This window comes from Macrosteles quadrilineatus, unplaced genomic scaffold (assembly GCF_028750875.1).
Source record: "Macrosteles quadrilineatus isolate MER2022 unplaced genomic scaffold, UCM_ALF_1.0 Scaffold_9__3_contigs__length_116548681, whole genome shotgun sequence".
In the NCBI taxonomy this organism is placed as follows: domain Eukaryota; kingdom Metazoa; phylum Arthropoda; class Insecta; order Hemiptera; family Cicadellidae; genus Macrosteles; species Macrosteles quadrilineatus.
The window spans coordinates 87,325,994-87,347,602 of NW_026542602.1; the positions used below are offsets into that span (position 1 = coordinate 87,325,994).

At 36.1% G+C, this 21,609-nt stretch overlaps 1 protein-coding gene and 1 non-coding gene across 3 annotated transcripts in view; one reads left to right on the forward strand and one right to left on the reverse strand.

The window, feature by feature from the left end:
• The first annotated feature begins 6,321 nt into the window (after positions 1-6,321).
• Positions 6,322-21,609, forward strand: part of LOC129003909 (WAS/WASL-interacting protein family member 3-like) — a 31,949-nt gene continuing 16,661 nt past the window's right edge. The window contains exon 1 of one of the 2 annotated variants that reach the window (XM_054432247.1): positions 6,322-6,445. In XM_054432247.1, coding sequence (XP_054288222.1) covers positions 6,368-6,445 — 78 coding nt within the window. In that variant the 5' untranslated portion in view covers positions 6,322-6,367. Of the gene's footprint in view, positions 6,446-18,096; positions 18,152-21,609 lie in introns of those variants that run through there. The other variant, XM_054432248.1, reaches the window with a different exon arrangement.
• Trnag-gcc (transfer RNA glycine (anticodon GCC)) lies at positions 18,594-18,664 on the reverse strand. Its single transcript has one exon. It is a non-coding gene; the product is annotated as a tRNA-Gly (tRNA).

Below are 21,609 nucleotides of genomic sequence, written 5' to 3' on the forward strand. Positions count from 1 at the left end.
TCCACTCTTTGCGCATCAAAGTTCTTACAATATGTTGCGTGACGTTCTAATATATCATTAGTATAAAAATGTTGTAAACACAACTTGCAAAAATACTTCTTATTGTTATCTTTTGTAGACCGCAGCATTAACTTATTAAAATCACGAATTAAACAGTAATGTGATTTACGACCTTCTTGTAATAATAATAAATCTATATGAGTATTACTGTTTAGTTTGGTTGTTCTTAATGGATATATACATTTCTGGTCTTCAACTCCAAATACATTAACACTTATATTATTTTGTCTTTCAAATTTATCTATATCAGATATTTTCACAGGATACTTTATGTTTGTCATATTTAACTGACCTTCGTATGGTACATAATTAGAGACTCTATTTGCATGTTCATTAATACAATTCATTGGATGTAAAGCTGCTAATACCGACCAAAGAAAACATTTATTATCATCATTTTTTATATTTAAAACTGCATGTTTCGATTTAATACTCTCTGGTGTGGGAATATATGACTTTGGAGTTAAGGGCTTATATTTGTAAACGTGCAACTGCCAATACTTAGTATGGTCATATATCCATCCACTGCCTTGGGCTTGGTATTTGTGTATGGAAGCATCAATCTTTAAAAGTGCATTTTCAATTTGAGGCTTTAAATCTCTTTTCTCAATAGTTAAGGTAGTAAGGCTTCTAAAATCTGCAATACATTCTTTTTCATTAACTAATTGTCCACTTTGATCCATTGAATATTTTATAAATTTAATTCTCCTTACTAAAGTCCATTTTATTGGCAGAGGACAAGACTGAAGAGTATTTTTAAGTTCAGTTCTAATCGATTCACCAACAAATTCAATCATTGTATATGGACAATTATTGCAAGAATTGACATGTCTTTTAAAATGACCAACCACATTTTTCTTACAAAAATTACAATTCTTATGACTTTGTAATATATGCGATTTTAGAACCACATTATCATCACAGATTAAATCACATACCTTGCACAGTTTCACCTTCATTTGATGTACTAGCTTGTAGTGGCGGACCAAATTGCTCTTCTTGGACAGCGAGGCGGAGCAGTGTTGACAGGTCGGCATCACGCACGAGAATGAAATATAACCCGGATGCCACTTCTATATATAGGCTCGTCCCCGGTGACGTCACACGCCTGGGGATTCCCCAGTCGCATGACCGCTTCACTTGGCCCTTGTGACAGTGCCCATAAAACTATCTAAAAACGCTTATATCTCGAAAACGGCTTGAGATACGGCAAAACGGTTGAAATTCTGGCAAACGTAGTGGGTGTCAACTTTTGATTATAAACAATATTACAACATAAAAAAATCAAAAAGTAAGAAAAAAATTTAACATTATTTTATATGGGTAGGAATAAAATTTACCATGAAAAATCGTCTAAGTCCGTAAAAACTATCTAAAAACGCTTATATCTCGAAAACGGCTTGAGATACGGCAAAACGGTTGAAATTCTGGCAAACGTAGTGGGTGTCAACTTTTGATTATAAACAATATTACAACATAAAAAAATCAAAAAGTAAGAAAAAAATTTAACATTATTTTATATGGGTAGGAATAAAATTTACCATGAAAAATCGTCTAAGTCCGTAAAAACTATCTAAAAACGCTTATATCTCGAAAACGGCTTGAGATACGGCAAAACGGTTGAAATTCTGGCAAACGTAGTGGGTGTCAACTTTTGATTATAAACAATATTACAACATAAAAAAATCAAAAAGTAAGAAAAAAATTTAACATTATTTTATATGGGTAGGAATAAAATTTACCATGAAAAATCGTCTAAGTCCGTAAAAACTATCTAAAAACGCTTATATCTCGAAAACGGCTTGAGATACGGCAAAACGGTTGAAATTCTGGCAAACGTAGTGGGTGTCAACTTTTGATTATAAACAATATTACAACATAAAAAAATCAAAAAGTAAGAAAAAAATTTAACATTATTTTATATGGGTAGGAATAAAATTTACCATGAAAAATCGTCTAAGTCCGTAAAAACTATCTAAAAACGCTTATATCTCGAAAACGGCTTGAGATACGGCAAAACGGTTGAAATTCTGGCAAACGTAGTGGGTGTCAACTTTTGATTATAAACAATATTACAACATAAAAAAATCAAAAAGTAAGAAAAAAATTTAACATTATTTTATATGGGTAGCATGCATTTTATATGTGGGAGCGCGCCCGAGTTCGCGTACAAACCTCGCACTGTCAAGTTGATGATTTTGAGAATATACATGTGAATGGATATGGATTTGAAATAGTAATAGTGTTGTACAATGGTATTGAACATTTATATAGGCTTGTATAGGCCGAGAGCTGGATTTTTAAAAAAGTGGTCAAAAAAAGCTCACCATGTTATTCTTATGGGGAAAACGTGCCTAAAGTGGCTTCTCTTTCTGGGTTCACCACTACTACTGTAAGGATGTGCAAAAAAGAACAGGTTTAGCAGGATATTTTTGGTTTACAGATTGATTGATTAGACTGTAGTTGATTTTCCCAAATAAACTATTTTTATGAATAAAAAGGTAGGCTAAGGTAGGAACTTGCAGGTGTGTTAATGGGTTCAATCAAAAGAAAAAATAGCAAAATACTTGGATGAATAGAGATTTCTTTCATTGATGATTAAATTTCGAAATATAGGAAAATAAAATATTTGTAACTCTTTCAGAAAATCATGGTATAATGTCTCTGTTTCGGGGGAGTCTTAAATCCTGGCAATCACTAATCAATTAATTATTAGATATATCACTTCAATATCGTGATTTTACTCGTATAGTATTTTTTTATGTATTTTAACATTGACAGTTATAAATGTATGCTATTGTCGACTATACGAATGTTTAGTGTGTTGAGTGGTTATATCATGAAAAACTTAATAAAATATTGTCTGTAAATAATTTAAATTTGAAACAAATGCCATAGTTCAAGCCATTATTAAAAAGTGTAATTACTTCTTTTACTTAAAATTCATTCTCATTGTGACACAACATTATATTTTGTTTAATCAACCTTGAACTGCATGTTAAAACATAATTACCATCATGCAACGCTCCACAATTAGAGTGACTCTCAGTAGTGGAGTGAGGAAGGAGACATATTTGCGTACATATATTGCTAGGCTCTAGGCTCAATATAATTACCATACACACTTTTAGACTGGAGAGACTCAGTTTTAATTAGACTTCACAACGCACCTTGATTTTCCTCTTTTCACCGTAAATAATGAGAATATTATTCTAATCGATTGGTAAACACAAATTTGTATTAGTGAATTTAAAAAAGTATAGTTAAGTTTATGTGCTCCCTAAGTAGTTTTATAAATTCGGAACCGGTGGTGAATAAAAACAGTATAATGTTAATATAAGTACATTGACAAATTCATGTTAATTCGTTTTTTGTAACATTTTTCTGGATATTAAAATATATAGCACGTTTGAGTTGAAATGTATTGTATGAACTGTATTTTAAATTATTGTATTACATTGTATTGCAGTTGTAGTTTGTTATATGTTTCCAAAGGTGTAAACAAAGACGAAGAAAACCATGTTCTTTGAGTGAATAAATAATTTCATAAAATCTTATACGTGGATACTATAGTTGTGCAGTATTAAAGGTGAAACGAATTCATACAAGTTCACAAAAATCAATATAAGTAATTTGTATAAATGTTTCATTTTTCCAAATTAATAGTAGTTATGAATACATTTATATTGTGCACAAGCTATCCCATAAAACCGTCCGTACAAATGATTATGAAAATGTTAACTGTGTGTATAAGTAATTGCAGCGTAATCGGGCAAACATAATTAATTGTTGAGCAAGTCACAACAATTTACAAATGGGATTCTAAACGTGATTCAAGCGTTATTATAAACTACAAATAAATTATGTTATTCTACACATACTTTCTTACCTGAATTACCTTCATTAATAGTTAATAGAACATTAACAGGTATTCAACCTACCAATCTCGCCTTTGCTTATCATCGCGTCATGAATGTAAGTTAAAACAAAGGATCAGTGTAGCACGTCTGATTTCAAAATACAGGGTGATTCAAAAAGGACTTTACAACTTAGAAAATTCATATAAATCTTATTAAACAAGGTATAGAGCTGGTTTTGGTGTTGTTTTAAAGGAAAACACTTCAAGTTTTTTTTACCTTAACCTAAAAATGTTCTATGTCTTCCGTTGGATTTGGGGAACATAATTATTTAGGTATGAAACAATAGTGAAAACCGTTAAAAAAGAGAGTGAAATTTACAAAATTTTGAAAGTAGGGCGTTTTTTGACGGTGAAGGAGTGCGATTTTCGAAAAACGCATAGTTAGTGTCTTGTAGGAAATTTATTTCCGAACCTACGTATTTCCTCAAATCTTTTCTAGCTCTTACCGTTTTCAAGCTATAGCCGTTTGAAAAAAAATGTGTTTTTTCCTTTTTCAGAGGTCCGTAATTTTAGATTTTTGTGGGGGTTAAAATTTGAAATGCGACTTTTTGGAATTTTATGGGTGGTTTGGGACCAAGAACTACAAGTGTGCGAAATTTCAACTCCCTAGCACATCTAGAAGTGGGTGTATCGCACCGCACTCCTTCACCGTCAAAAAACGCCCTACTTTCAAAATTTTGTAAATTTCTCTCAAATTTTTAACGGTTTTCACTATTTTTTCATACCTGAATAATTATTTTCCCCAAATCCAACGGAAGTCACATAGAACATCTTTAGTTTAAGGTAAAAAAAAACTTGAAGTGTTTTCCTTTAAAACAACACCAAAACCAGCTCTGTACCTTGTTTAATAAGATTTATATGAATTTTCAAAGTTGTAAAGTCCTTTTTGAATCACCCTGTACATTACCTAGACTGTGATGTAATAAAGTAAATAGAGGGCATGCAACATTTGTTTAATGAAACGATTATATAATGAAAAACATAAACACCCCATTGGCAATAAAAATAAGTTTTTTTCAGCAAATATATTGAACAAATATAATTTGAGTAATTTTTATTGAAATTATTTTGTCAGTTTGTTGTCTGTAGGCCTACTTTATAATACACTAGCTGTAACCCGCGGGCTTTGCCCCGTTTCACTTCTTAATTTTCAAGATGATCTCGTTCGCATGGCTCAATCATGTCCTGGTTGAAGTTCGTTCGCTACGCTCACTCACCTTTAGGTTGGAGCTCGTTCGCTACGCTCACTCATCTTTAGGTTGGAGCTCGTTCGCTGCGCTCACTTGCCTTCAGGTTAGCTCGTTCGCTACGCTCACTCGCCTCGAGGTTGAAGTTCGTTCGCTACGCTCACTCACCTTTTGGTTACAAATTAGCTGTTGTCATAAATGTAAAAGAATTAATGGTGCTGCACCCTGTTGGTAATCCTTGTAACTTTAATGCTATTGAACATCATAGAACAGAACCAACTTGTTTAATTGAAACAGCTGTTAAGATTCATTAATTCCATTTAAATATAAGTACTCATAAGATTAACATGGGAAATTCCAGAGCCACTGGGGCGGAGCCCGAGAGTCCGATCAGAATAAAAACCACTTAGTTTTCCTATTTAATGCCTAAAGAATCAGTGTACCAAATTTCAGCCTCCTAGGTCAATGGGAAGTGGGAGAATTAGTGATGAGTGAGTGAGTGAGTCAGTCAGTGAGGGCTTTGCCTTTTATATATATAGATTTTAAATTTTTTTTGTATTTTTTCATCATAGGGCAAGGAAATGTTCATACAGTAATCAAATAATTTTATTTGGGAAAATATTCTTCAAAGTTTTGTCAATTCGCTAGTAAATTGGTAACACAAAAAATATTTGAATGCAATTTTAAACCGCCCTTCTTTCAAAATCCACCCGAAATCAACTGACCTTAAAACAAATTTAATTTGAAACAACCGTGTTCACCAGAAACTACCTACAAAATCGCCCAATATTAAAACCTGTTCAAATTCCTAGAAAAACACTTATCCTTAACAATACGGACCGAAACAGCAATTCCTTTGTGTAAATTGATAGAAAAACCGAAATCGATTACGTCCCTTCAAACTGTCTTTATTATGGTGATTTGAAGTCTGAGACTTTGGAGCGAAGATTCAGAGATAGGAATGCTCTTGGTCAGGTAGAGACACTATCAGGTGTTTTGGGCCCTCCCCCTTCCCCCTCCATGCCTGATACATTTCTGGCAGTTTTACGCTTCCAGTTTCCAGTTATCTAGTTACTACGGTCGAGTCGAGGTCGAGTCACTGTCACTCTCTAGTCAAAGTCAAGTTAGGTTAGTTAGTGGAGCGCGTCGCGTTGTGTTGTGTTAGTTTTATGATTTGTGTGAATGTGTATTTCTACTAGTCATGACTGCTTACGACCACGGATTGGCTCTCAAGTTGTGGAACTACAATCAGATGTCGAAGAATTTGCAAAGTGATACGGTATGTTTACATTTGTAGGTTAGGTTTTACATGTTTTGTTTTTAGGGGGAAAAGTGAGTGGAACTGTTTCAAAGGGTAGATTCATGTTTAATTTTTTAGAGCGGATTCCAAGTGTTAAAAATTAAGGAAAAAATAAATTAAAATATCGAAGTTTATTTGTAGAATTCTTCTAGGCTATGGTTCTTAATTGTCGTATGAATATAACATTTTGTTTTGCAGCCATAATTAGTTAATGTTTAGATATGCAACGCTTAATTTACCATTAAAACTGTAGACTCTACTTTACATTAAAGTTTTTAGGTTAGGTCTCAAATAGTTTGCAATGTATTGGTTCTGGTTGTTTGCCCGTTGGTATGAATACATGTTAACTTATTCGTTTTTTAGTCAAGAACGATCACGGGTTTTTATACTACAATAATATTTAGCAAAGCAGACTAGTTTGATAAAATAGCACCTAGGCTAATTGGTTTGTGACAGTAAATAAATGTTTAAACACATTTGAAGCTCTGTAAATATTGAACCAAAGTACCCATCCAAATGTTAGACTGCACGAGTGTTAACACTTTAATTATTTTTATTAAGGTTTACAATTAGTTTATCTTTAACTCTTGTGTTATTGGCGCTAACATTTTTATATTTTCCAATCCACACAAGTTACCAGTAATTTAATTGAACGTGTAACTTAGATAACTTAAATTTTAAGTTGTATCAAAACACAGTCAGAATTATTAATGCATACATTGAATATTATCGGTAACCATATTAGTTAAAACCTATATTTAGGCCTGTCATATAGCCTCTAGGTGCTTAATTGTAGGCTTTAGCGGTATTTTCCCGCCAAAGCAAATGTAGTATAATGCTTATAATTCACAACAAAATGTACCGATAGACCAGTTGCCCGGATACAAAAATTCTCAAACGCCGTTTAACTTGGCCTTTGTCAAGCTCTGAAGGGGCTCTTGGTACTGTAGTGTTTTGTGAAAATGGAGTTCTTTGTAGCATGTTAATTTCAAGTTAAATGACTAGCTTTTGGAAGGTAAATCCTGATACTTGCGCCGCGGTGCGAATTTGGAAGTGACAATTCAGTAAAAATGCAAGTATACTAATCCATGGATTCCTGTAAATTTAAACCAATCCGTGTAATTATTCTATCCAAAGCGTACCAATTAAGGATAGTTAAGTCTATTCTTTGCTAATATAATAAGTAACGTGTTTGGTAAAAGGAGAAAGACTAGGTTGCATTAATTTTAAATTTTCCGCAAGCGCAAAACATGCGTGAACACTGCGCTGGTCACGTCATTGCTCACTGCACCAGACAAGAAACAAGCTTCTTAACAAGTTCAGGGATTATTAACAAACTGTCGAGATAAATTAGGATTGTATGAGGGATATTTTTGAAGAATAAACGTATGGTGGTTATGAAAGATAAAGCCTACTACAGCATTTTTGGGTTCAGATTACAAGATACAAGTTACGGGTGGATATAGCATACTCTTGTGTATGATGTATTGTAAATTGCTGTGTCCTTATTGTCCCTGTTAAACAATATGGCATAACCTTTCACTTATGATGAAACAGGTGTAATGCGCATTGCCCCGAACTATGAAATAGAAAAATATAAAAACTAGCAACCAATAAACAACAGACAACACGGTGCTAGCAAGAGCAAGCTGACGATTTCAATTTTTGCTGGGGAAGTCGCAGTTAAAATAGAGTCAAGATAAAAAGTTGAACACATTGGTCTTAGGTGTTTGCTGGGACCCACACACCGAATTTCATCTAATTTGGCCCACAGGTTTAGTCTGTAGGTCTGCTGCACGCGTCCACATTCTACTCGATACTCATTGATTTTAAAAAACACTTTCGGGTTCAGGGGGCCCAAAACACAAGCTCGAAAATTTAATTCTTGTCTGGCCAAAGGGCAGTTTTATGTACAAACCCCAATTTCACACCAGTATGGTCAGTTGCAACCTACGCACAAGCAGGATTTATGGCATGGGTTGTAACTTTTCCGGACCCATCTCTCACTCAGGTGATGTGTATTGTAAATTTGTTTTTTTTTATCGCAAACTTCTTGTCTGAAATCCTTTGATCGGTCAACCGGCCCAAAAGCTTGAACTGTTCTGCTCCATTCGCAGGATCTCTATCCCCGTGGCTCGGGGCCGCTTGTCCGTCTGTCCGTGTGAAGGTTATACAAGGTCATCGTCGCCCCCTCCACCGCGTAGAGCGTACTACGCGCCGCCGGCTACGCTACACTCTACGAGCGCTACCGACATTTGTAGCGTAGTAAACGTACTCTAGCCACTGTGTAATGGTGTAGATATGAACCACGGGTATAGAGTTAATTCTATTTTCATGTAGGTACTATCATTAATGTCTCGTATGTTTATTTTATTGACCGTTTTACATCAGGTATCGTTAGATGAAACGTATGTTCAAGGCGCGTTATAGTTTCCTTAGTCAATGGTAATACCCACGCGGTGGGGGATACGATACAGTAATAGACAGCAAGTTGTCTGGGGATATGAGGTTAGCGAATGTTTTTGAACTTCGTCATTCTATGAATCACGCTTATTTTCTCTTGTAGGGTTTGTTTGATTGGCTTCAATGTTTGTATTTGATACCCAGTTGAATTCATCATAGGGACTTTAGATGAATGATTCTATATAAACAAGGCCGTTCGAGCTTATGTCAACAAGTCTATTTTGTCTCTGATTCAACTCATGCCTGATCCAATTCTGTTGGAAATAGTTTTCCGCCGTTTTACGTGGTGTCGGTGCTTTTTGACTTTATTTTCACATATGTTTTGACGAGCCTGAAATTAAGATTATTTTGTTCTTCTTGTTTCCACCTCCAGTTAAGATTGTTTGCATTGTTATCTAAACCTTAGTCTTGTTACTAACGTCACATAGGCAGAATCAATTACAGTTATTCGGGGAGCAAAATCGTAGTGGTAGAGTGCGGGCCTTCGGTCCACGGAGTCTCTGCCATATCACCAATGGCATTTTAAGGCTAGGCGCACACGAGCGATTATTTTGAGGCAACTATTTCATCGGCCGATCTGTGCATCATGTATTTGAATGGGAGCGCGCACACAGGCGATCGAGAATTGCGCCGATTTTAAAATCTGGGTTTTGCCACAGATTCGAAGGCGAGGCGATTGTCGCCCGAAAATCTGTAACGTACAGATTGTTATCAGTCTGCGCACACGGTCGACTAAAAAATCGGCCAGTCGCTTGTTGTTCTCCACAGCAGTCAGAACTTCAGTGTGAGTTGTGTTGTTTTCTTTCCTAAAAAAGACCACAGCTGTTATAATAAAAACTGAAACTTTCAACAGACATTCTATAGTAATTAAAGAACTGTTTACTGTCATCACGTAAAGTGTATATTTTATGAAACTGTCGATTTAAAAGTCTCTGCCTTACTATCGGATGAACCCATTATTTAAGTTGTCTTCTTTTTTTTCTTTGATCTAATTAGAAGAGCACAAACACAGGTTAATTCAACAAAGTCCATTTTTGGATAGCTTAAACGCACTCAAAAAAATCCATTTCTCGACTAAAAAATCGCCACGTGTGCGCCTGGACATAAATCAAGGGCGATTTATTTTTGGCCGATTTTTTTATCGGCCGATCGAAAAATCGACCGTGTGCGCCAGGCCTAAGAGTTAATTCCGCAACCTTTAGGTCTGGAGAGCTGTGGAACACTCTAGCCTTGTAAACATAATATCAATATGAGTCATACTTGTTTATTCGTTTGATTCAAAGCAGTTTTGGAAAGTTACGAATTTCGGACACGCGCTTCTCGTTGCCCATTGGCCGATGCCGGTGATGACGTCACCGACCGCTAACTAGTTGTTGGAAGTGATAAGTGCAGTTCCACGAAACGCCGCCATAGCCGCGACGTGACCACTCCGTGTACGTGAACTAACTACACATTACATGTACAATGTACAATGTACACTGTGCATGTCTCTGTGACGTGATCATACTTGATAGGCTTTGCCGAAGTGCGATTTCTCGTCGATTGTGATCGCTTTGTGTTAGTTTAGATTTTAGTTCTGTTAGTCGTATTTTCAAACACTGCTAGCAGTAGGGCTTCGTTTTTGTAGATACGAAGTTGGCAGTTTCGGCGTCAATGGTACGGTTAGACGCCAACTTTGCATAGTTGGCAGGAGACCACGACTTTTGGTTTCTGCCCCCCTCCCCCCACGATTCTACAGATACAACGCCAAACCATTAGTCTACGTCGAAAACTTCAAAGCTGTTGCGATGCCGGAGTTGCTAATCGTCTTTTTATTTTGGCAAAAGCTGTGAGAGATTCATAATTAATGGGTAATTGAGAGTACAGTCTGTGTAAATACAAGTTTGTAAGGTTCGTGTGGGTTTTGGGTGTTTTTTCGGGTAAGGTTATACCTAAGCTACAGATACTCCACAGGAATTACGTCTAATTTGACAACGCGAACTAAACTTTAAGAAACTAAATGCTCATAATATCAAACAGTAGATAAGAATCGGCCAAAACAAATGTTTGTTTCGGGCTAGAAATACTCTGCTACAAATTAATTTTACTCTTATCGCTAACCAAATACGAGAACGCCTATTAGTTGATGATAAGGCAGTTTATGTTTGTCAAAAAAGTTTACAATTGTACAACCTCGAATGTTTTTAAGCGATAAGAATACAACTCAGTGGTTGAACAATATTTAGTAATCAGATTTGAACTAGCCTCTTCTTGGAAAATATATATTGGTTTTTCTCTAATATAATTTTCTGTTGTGAATTTTTCACTTGTCAAATGATAAGGCGAAGTTCAAAAGTTTTCCTGGAAGCGTATTATATTTCACATTGCTGATAAGATATTAATTCAAAATTAAAAAAATATATTTCAGGATATCCGTGAATAATTCCAAGAAGGAAATAATACCATATCAGCACTACAGTCGACCAAGTCAGTCAAAAAATTAACGAGCAAGTCGAGCATTTATATTTTTGCACTGGCTGTACCGAACTTCCGTCCAAAGTAACCTTAAACATCCAGTTATTTTACGTTACGCAAGCAGTGTTTTGAGTCTGTATTCAAACAAGTTCAAAAATAGCCTGGCCCGGCTAATTGCCCGGCTTTCTCTGCTATTTCGAGCGCTCTGTGATTCATCGAAGGTGGAGAGGCGATAAATTGATTCAGAGAGAAGTTTGCCTTTCTCCCCTTAGGAGATTTTGAGGTCAAGGGTACTACGATGCTAGAACAGAGACTACGCGCTGCCGTATACGCCAAGGGAAATAATGGCACTGCAAAACTACTCTCAATTCTGACGACAGTTGGCTTGCTACCGATAACTTAGCTATAAATGGGTAAAACAGAATTAATTTATTTCTCTGTATGGAGGAATCCCATCGTCATGCAATGCAACATGTGATGTTAACACTTTTGGGTTTTTAGACAACTACTTCACTTGGAAACCGTACGTATCTATCCAACATAAACTCTCAGGAATTGTTATACCTTATTACAAGGCTAGGCATAACTGTAAGATCTGATACGCTGGTCAGAAATGTTTAGAATGGGATAATGTATTTCAATATTATTTCGATGCATCAAGCAGCTACTGATTTTTCTCAGCATCGAACCGGCGATCTTTTTCGTCGGTAGCTACGTTTTAATTTAGTTTTCGAGTTTGTAGATCGTTACCCTTATTTTCGGCAGTTCGTTTACCTGAGGGCTGACGTGTGTAATGTGATACCTGTACAATGTACATCGCACGAGCAGTGTTCTCCATTCAACGTAACTCGACACCTGTCCATCAGCGGTTTCATTGACAATGGTAATATTCTGGTAGTTTGCTGGCCTGGCGATCGGCTGCAAGCTATTACATTTTCTTTAAATTTTTTTATTGTGTAGTTGGTAGAAGAATAATTAAAGATTTAGGGGTTGGTGGAAGGCAGTTTTAATTTCCGTACATGTTTTTAACTCACTTAAGTTATAAGGCTCAATAATGTTTTCATGAGGTGACGTACAACCTTCTCCCCCTTAATTAGGGTGCTCATGGCTTTTTAATATCCCAATGAAATGACTAACCGTAATCTTTCCCCATTCCAATCCCTACGGAAACGAACTAGCAGCCTTCACCACGATCTGGAAATGAGAAAAGGCCGAATAGACACTTTCGGTCCATGTGATGAACTATGTATTTCAGTTCCGGGTGTTTTTACTGTGATGTACCGAAATTTGTTTTATTCGTTCACCTATTATTCATCAATGCTATCAATCAACAATGAGATAATTATTTGCCAATCGGTTGGCAGACGTGGCATAAACAAGTCCCATCAATGGACCAGACTGCCAAGACTCGTGACGTCAGCAGTTCAGCCAACATAACATTACATCTCAGCTGATATTATGTTGGCCAGCCTGACGTGTATTGTCATCTCCACCCACGTTTGTAGAAAATAACCTCACTTCACACGCCAGACAATTCTTGGAAAATAATCCGAGCTTGGCAAAGATTTTGAGATGATTTGAGAGACTGTCCCAGTGTTAAGTGATGCTAGAAATATAGTTGTTTGAAATAAATGTTACGTCCCTGGATGAGGTTACGATGAGTGGACTTTTATTTTAAATAGGACTTGGCTTGTGATCTAATTAGAGCTTACTAACTTTTCTCATATCTTGCGTAGGATTTAGCCTTGTAGAATATTGTAAACCTAATAATAACCAAGTATAAAGGACTCGTAATAGTCACCTTCAAAAAGATTACAAAAGCCTAAAAAAAAACCCGCTAGAAGATGTGTCGGACTCGGGATGAGTAAAAACAACGTTGGTCTGAGTCTTATGGTCTAAAACAAGCTTCCTCTAAAAGAGGCCCAAATCTTATAGCAGTATTGATTTACAATAAGTAACCCCTTCATCCCACAGTTTGAAATTTTCATATCCTTGAAAAAATACAATTTATAGCATCCATCGGTCAGGAACATTCATGTATATAATTAAGTAGTATATAATAGTCTACACGGACCTGCCTTAAAATTGTCTTAGCTGAAACGCGAAAATTTAAAAGTAAACGCTACAAAGCTTTTCTAAACTATCGTACAAATACCAGTACTTATCGAAAGAAACAATTAGGTATTTAATCACCCTCGCATATGTACAATTGTAACAAACAGCTGACGTACAACGCAACTCTGTCAGAATACAAAACGTTTGTTTTCCCCTGAAACGTTCTTAACTCTAGTTACGGTATGGTCTTCGTTTCCGCTTTTCCATCTACAGCGATGCTTCGTATGGCCTTGAGCCGTATTGGGCTAACAAAGGCAATTAATTGCCATAGAGTACGCAGGATTGCTGCTGAGGAATTCAAAGTACGGTCTTGCACCTGCAGTTGGTAGTTCAAGGACGGCTGTTACGGCTACCTTCACCGTTGGAAGGCGGGTGTCTGTGCCATGAAGCCTTGAAGTTCTCGTCTCAGTAAATACATTGAGAAGGGCAAAGTAGTTTCTTAACCTGGGTGTGAGTAAAGTATGTGTGCAAAGTGGGATGGAGACATATTTTAATGGATGAATCCAGCAGTTCTCTTATTCAGGACCAATAATAAATTTTATCACCCAGCTGAATTCAGTTTGAACCCTTAATAAGCTACCGACATTTCTTGGGCTAGAACCAGCGACCTTTTGATTAAAAAGCACTTTAACCACTTTGTCCAACTATTTATTTTCACTTTGACTTGTTACGCAGCTTGTTTCGTCTATGAACATAAGCTTGTGTAACGACAATTATGGTTGGATTAAAAAAATGTTGATTTAATAGGAGGAAATACACAAGCGCACTCGAAATTAAAACAAGCAAAGTGTGGAGAAGCCCAATAACAGAATCCCAAGGGTCACAAGTCAACGGAGATCCTAGCTAGATTCAGTTGATTTTAAGATAATAAATTGTTTGGTATGACATCTTTAAGGTAGGCAATGCATATTCTTTGAAGTAAACTATTCTGTGAGCGGAAATTTCATACAATTTTGAAGACTAGTATTCATGGTTTTGGTGCATACGAATGCTACATACTCTTGAGTATTGCGTGACGAAGTAGCATCGCAAAAGCTTTTGTACGAGGGATTTATTTAGCGGAAACTGTTTAGTTTCGGTTTAGCCGCCGAATCAGGTTGACAACTTGGCAACCGAACACTATTGGCTCCAGAAAAGAGGCTTTCAAAACGTTGAAGCGAAAATACTTTATCAACCCTTTCAAAAACAACGCGGATACCGAAGACATTGGCTAGGATTCAATTTTTATTCTTTTTAGTAGTTTCTATTTCGTAGCCATTTGGCAGAACTTAACACTTGAAAAAAAAAACATTTTTAAATTGCCGTTTTCTTCCTTAGGATGACACAACCTATAAATGAGGACATATTTATTTCATAGAATTACACTTAGTTTTTCAAAATGTCCATTTATTTCTGGAAACAACACTTTGCTACTAAAGATGATGCTATATTCCTTAAGGGCTATATTCCTTAAGGGTTATATTCCTTAAGGAATGGCACTTAATTCCTTCAATACCACATTTATAGGACTAATACTTTATTTTTTTAAGGACTAACATTATTAGCTGGAATGGCAATGACACTATGCATTGGAATGACAAGCTATTCCTGGGAACAATACTATTCCTCGTAATACTACCCTATTCCTTTGAATAAAACTCTCAGTGATTGTAGTATTCGTCGGACGATGAGTTCAAGGTCATTTGTTGGCTGATAACAACTCGGCTGATAACAGAACGGTAGTGTTATTTTTAGCCGGGAATTTTCCGTGGACCTACACTGCACACATAGTTGGTAATCATGGTTTCAGACACCCCAAAATCAGAGGAAAACATTTCGTTGGCATCAACATCTGTTTAGGCATAAACAACCCAAGTGACTAATGAGTAATTACTCATTGTTTTCTTAATTTTGCTTCAAAGTTTTTTCATACTATTATACACTGCTTCTTGTTATTAATTGCAACTAAGTGTAAAGTTCACACCGTACAGTTGGGACATCAGTGTAATTTGACAAGAAAGCTTATAAATTATGAGACAGGCTTACGATTTCTACATTCAGATGATTTAACTACTTACATGATCTATTAGTGATAATCCGCTTCTGAAACAGCTGAAATAGTTCCCTACTACTTCTGTTGGTTTCTATTTCAAGACTAGGCTGATATTGCCTTACGAAGGGGCAAATGGGGGAGAATCTACTATAGAAATTATTATAAAATGGTCACCACTATACTGGTGAATGTTTTTAATCACAACACCTCCAGAGCAAATGAATAATATTTGCCCCCCCCCCCCCTATTCTTTCAGTCAGGTTCACTACGGCACGCGGGAGTAGACGATAGAGACAGAAATAGTCACAACAGTAGTACGGTAGTAGTCTCGGCCTTAGGCCAACATACCTCAAGTCTGGTGGTTTGTTGACCCTAAACTGGGTGATAAGATAAACATGCACTAGGTGAAACAATATTTAGCTTGCCGATTATTCTAAATGTGTGATTACTGTAAATATTTTCTGTGAATTTTGAATGGTTAGAGTGCTCACCTTCACTCTGAAGGTCGCTGGTTTGATTACAAGCTGTGTAGGTTTTTGACAGAAATACCATTTGTCTGGGCTGTCAATCATTTTTATTCAACAAGGTTTGGTAACCGGTGTCGTTCCCATAAAAACATTTAAATTCTAATGATAGCGCAATGATGATGTTGGGCACCTGGGCGCAAAATCGGCCCCTCTAAGGATCGAACTGGTAACTTTCATATTTGAATGCGAGAAAGCATCCGATACCGGAACCAGACGATACCGTTATAGTCCTTCAATTAATGTTGGTACTGTAAAAACTGTAATCTTTTATTTTTAAAATCATAACTTAATTTTTATGTTTATATTGTATAAGTTACACCCTTCAACATGATCATTGAATCCAGTAGAGCCGTCAATTCCGTTATATTACCACCAGATGGCCCACAAAAAAAATATCATCGACTCAACCAATTTTCCACTGGTTTTCTGTATGTATCTTCCCCATAGAACATGTAGCTACGGTCTATATCACGATTTAACCTTGTTTTCCGGATAAGGAAAGTGATTCGTGCGAGCTTTCACGCTGGGGGTGTGAGGCGATCGTGACCTAAAGGGTGATGGGTGAGGGTGAGAGGGGGGAGGTTTAGCTCTCTCCGGGGTCGCTAGGCAACCATTCAATATGATCTAACCTTGACCTGGGGTCGATACTATTACTTCCGTATTCTGAATGGACCGGAAGCAGTTGTGCCACTATCACAACCCCCGTGGGTGCAAGTTCATTTGTATTGCAGAGTTGTTGGTGAATTGGATATTGTATGTGTGTAGGGTTTAGGGTTGTAATAATATGTTTTGTGTATTGCTGCTGCTTCAAAAAGTCTTATTTGTGTTCAACTGTTAAATAGGTTATTTCCTTGTGAAATATTTGTGATTGATAATGGTGTAATAGTAATCGTGGCGCATTTATTTTGAAATTTATATCGTCTTACGCACGTAATGCATTGATTAAAATTCATTTAGATCGCTGTAACTTGTCTAATACAGTAGGGTAGGCCAGGAGTAGGAATAGGCCTGTTTAGCGAGAGATCTCCTGTGTACCTTTGTTTCTGACGAAGATTGGTTGTTAACTAGTTAGACAATTAATTTAAAACCCATTAATGATTGACAGATATGTACACTTTTGAATAATCTCAACACTTCTAAATTTTTTATGGCCACGTGTTATGAGACGAGCACCATATTACTTTTTGATATCTCAGCTTAAATTATGTTCCTACTATTACTATGCTACACGACCTGCATTGATAAAATCAAGTTGATGGGGTCGTAATAAGGCTATTCTCTTTTAGGATTCGTTAATGTTGATGCCCCGAGTACACGCCCTAAACTAATAATTTCATCTTTACGATTCTACTTGTTTTCTAAATTGTTGCTGTTATGGGGAACACATTTCTAGTGAAAATGACCTTGCCAATTAAATCGAATCAAACGCGTCGTATTTTCACAAGCAAAGCTCAATTTCCTGGAAATTCTCTTGTTTGATCAACTTTTCCCAAACAATTCTCAGAAATCCAGCTTGGGAGTTTATCGTGTTAGGATGTTTTTCAGAAGACAGAAAAAATAGCCGTGGGTTGGGCGAAAACATTGACAAAACACACTCTTCAGTTTGTATTTTTTCTGGTTGTTTTTAACTTACTGTTTTTATAAAACAGTGGAAATAATGTTTTCGTATATTTCTGACCGGCTATAGACTTAAAGATTAAAGGCCTGCTGTTTAAAAAAAATAATACAACTTTTTTAGGTTAAAAGCTATAATACTGTACTTATATCTATTGTCTTCGTCTATCCAAGTAAAATCATCATTATTTTAATATTGCTGGACTATTTTGAATTGCATTGTCAAATAAGATTTTAGAACCAATGATTTACCGATTGAATCATTGTTATTCATAGTGAATGGTATAATTAACAATGAACCTCGAAGATCAGTGATACCGTTGCTATTGTCGACGGCAGCAACGAACCAGTGATAAGACCTATCTGTTTATCACAGTCTTATCACAGTGTCCGTCCGTTACTGCATGGGCGCTTATCATTTGCAGCGGCTTACTGAGGAACAACTACACGGTTTAAAGCTGCTTCGTATGGTGTGACATAGTAAGTGTTTAACAATTAATCATTGCTTTAGGTGCTTTTTATTCGCGAAAAGTTCTTTCTACGCTGAATATGTGATTAGACGTTTATAGTTAATTTAATGCAATGTGGCTTAACATCGACTTTCGAATCTACAAGTAATTTCGTTGTACCATATAGTTCGTTGTTCACCGATAGATCGTATTAAATCTTTGAAGCAAGGAATGCGCTATGTCCCGTGGCACCCAAATTGTAATGCTGTGATAGCGAACGTAGACTCTTGTTTCTTCATACGAGAAAAAATTATTTCAAAGTGAATGCGTTCAAAATTGGAAAAGCAATACGCTCTTAAAGGTTATTGTGGCCATTAGCATAAGCTGTCTTATAATTATTGTATTTAGCTGACCCATATATTATGTAATATCTCTGTGAATTCAGGAAATACTTGACTTTTTGTAAAAGTTTTTGCATCGGCCGGGAATCGAACCCGGGTCGCCCGCGTGGCAGGCGAGCATTCTACCACTGAACCACCGATGCTTGAGGAAATTAGCCGATAATTAAATAACTTTAGCTAATTACATAATATTAAGACCATAAATGACAATGAAGGAGACCATACAAAGTACTGTAGGTATTTTAAGCCAAGTATGATAAAGTGAACTTATCACTCACAACAGTAGCTACTACGCGGGCTTCGCAACGGAAAGTAGCCTCGCAACGGAATAAAGACCTTCTGCATGAAATAAAACACACCATTGATTTTAGAATAAAACTTAATTTTACAGCTTATTTTTTTAAATTTGGCTGAGAGGTAAAATATACTAGGTTTACCTAGTACAGTACGGTGTATGAGTTGCGCTGCTTGTTAAAATACTGTAACTACTGTAGGCCTGTAGGGTATGATTTAATTTGATAAGATATGCTTATTTAAATTTACTTTTGAACCCTCACTAATATTTTAAATCAATTAATGAACAAATTAAAATGGGCCTATGTTCATCTGCAGTATTTTGGCTATGATTCGGCAAAACTTAAACTCAATTTGTCCACTAACAATCGTCCAAAGTTTCACATTTACAATATTAGCAGGATTATTTTACCCGGACGGTGTTCCAAAACTGTGTTGTTCCTATCTTTTCTCGACGTTACTTTAAGGTAAAATACGAAATCTTGTGAAGCCTTAAAAAAGTAAGGCACAAGATTTATATCGAGGACCCAATAGATCACTCCGATTTTAATAATACCAGTAGGCTAAACAATAAACATCAAACTTAACTACTTCCAACAGCGCTTCCCTCCAAAAGTTGCAAATCACCCGCCATATGACACAAGATGAGGTGCGAACTGACAGTTTACGGCGCTATTTTCGCTCCAGACTTCCGCTTGTTTTATTCATGTTTGCAACATTTCACTCCGGGTCGTTGTATCATGCCATGTGTTGATCTGGTCAAGACGGTCAAGATCTACATACGTGTGCGACTGGCTGCAGATTATTGGCTGGTGAGTTTTGGATGACTTATGCGTCATCTCAGCTGCTTGCATATTTGTCGCGAGTTTCGTCCAAAGTATTTGCCTGTGTTTTGTTGTTGGCGTATTCTAAAGTTTTGCCTGCATTACTGGGATAGTCTGGTTGTGAGTTGTTTGAAAAGGTGTTTGCCAAGGGAGTAAGAGAATTGTATAGAATCTAAATTGTCAAGGTATATTTTTAACTTAGCTACGCGTATATACAGTAACTCAATGACATAAATCACAGGGCAAAGTCAAAATTTTAATTAATCTATTCTATTTATCTATTACTATTTAGTAATAAAAAAATACTTGATGTATTTTTAACTACAGTATTAGAATTTTGTCAAACTATTTATTTAGCCTGATGTTGAAATGTCTACAAAAATCCCACCGTCTTGGATGGATTGAACTTCAAACGAAGCTTTGATCTTGTTCTAAGCGATTTATTATCCATTTCGCAACAATATTAACAGCAGTTGGCAAACCATATTTTTCTTCCTCTGCTGCAGACCTTGGCTGTGTTATCAGTATGCGGAAGCTACTAGATACTGAACCGATTTCACTTGAGCTCTTCTATAAAAATACTTATCTATCAGCGCACAGTGACAACGAATGCAAGCTTTAAGTCACGTAGTCAGACATAGAAAATAGATTCAGCACCCCCAGATCCGTCCCCTTAAATATTTTTGTCTATGGTAACCGATTTGTAGAACAACAGTTTATAAGAATCCTGCGTTTTTGAAGGCTACTTAAAATTAGTAGCCACTGCCACTTACTACTTAAACTAATCCTAGTAATCAGTAGACTTATTATTCCCATGTTGAAGGTGATAGATGATTTTAGAATGCAAATGAACGTAATATGGCTACCGCGATAGTGTGCATTTATAGTTTCTATTCATTTAATTTGAACCAAGCAAAAGTGGCAATTTGTATGGTCACGTTTAAGTTTGATTGACTGTTCGTTTCCACGTTCTTCAAAGTCTCTAACAATCTTCAGGATTATGAGTTGGCTATTTTTTCAACGGTTGTACAGTTGGAAGCCAATGCCAATTTTATTTAGTTGCATTTTACAAGTTAAAAGTAAAGTAAATATATAAAATATCGGTAGTAGACATTACTATTGTTGACTTTATTCACTGCATTTGTTTTACAACATATTTTAAAATTTGAAGATACAATATGGCTAATATTTATACTGTAAGCTAGCAAACAGTTTTGACGTGTAGTGAATAATGGGTTTTTTTTTTCATTTTAGGAGCGTGTACAGGTGTACCAACTACTCTTTTAATTCCATAGGTAAAGAAATAGGATTGATATACAATACTTTTATTGTTAAAATAGTCTTAATTGTATAACAAGAAATGTGTATCAAAACACATTCTACATACACTGAACACAAGAATTGAAAGCTGATTCATAACGATAACCCTATGAGGAAGTGGAATATCTCTTCAAGTCCCACTTAATCATTGTGGTAGGTGATCACGCGTTTTCAAGTGTTTCTGTCGTGATCACAATTTTATTTTTGAATCATATACTCAAGAGCCCTAAACAACTCTTATCTGACAACGATAGTACTACAAGTGCCTACGTAATATCTTCAAGCACTTGGCACACAAGACCTGGGTTAAATGCCTAACAAGTGTTTCACCAGTTAAACAGTAGCATAAGCCTATAGTTATGTTTCTGTGTAACTTTTAATAGTAATTTACATTTGCTGTAAATTATAAAATCCTTTTGACTCACAAGATGGTAAATATATAAAAGATGGTAAGTGTCTGATGATGATTGGAGTGTCCGATCGAAGTCGATCACCACTTACCGTCGTTTGAATATATGTGTTTACCGTCTTTGGGTCAACAGTATAAGTTAACTTATAACTTATAGTCTCTACACAGTTTGAGCCAGTTGTTTTTTTTAAGCAATTTTAAATAAGCCAAGCGACAACATAAAATAATTGCATCAAACAGA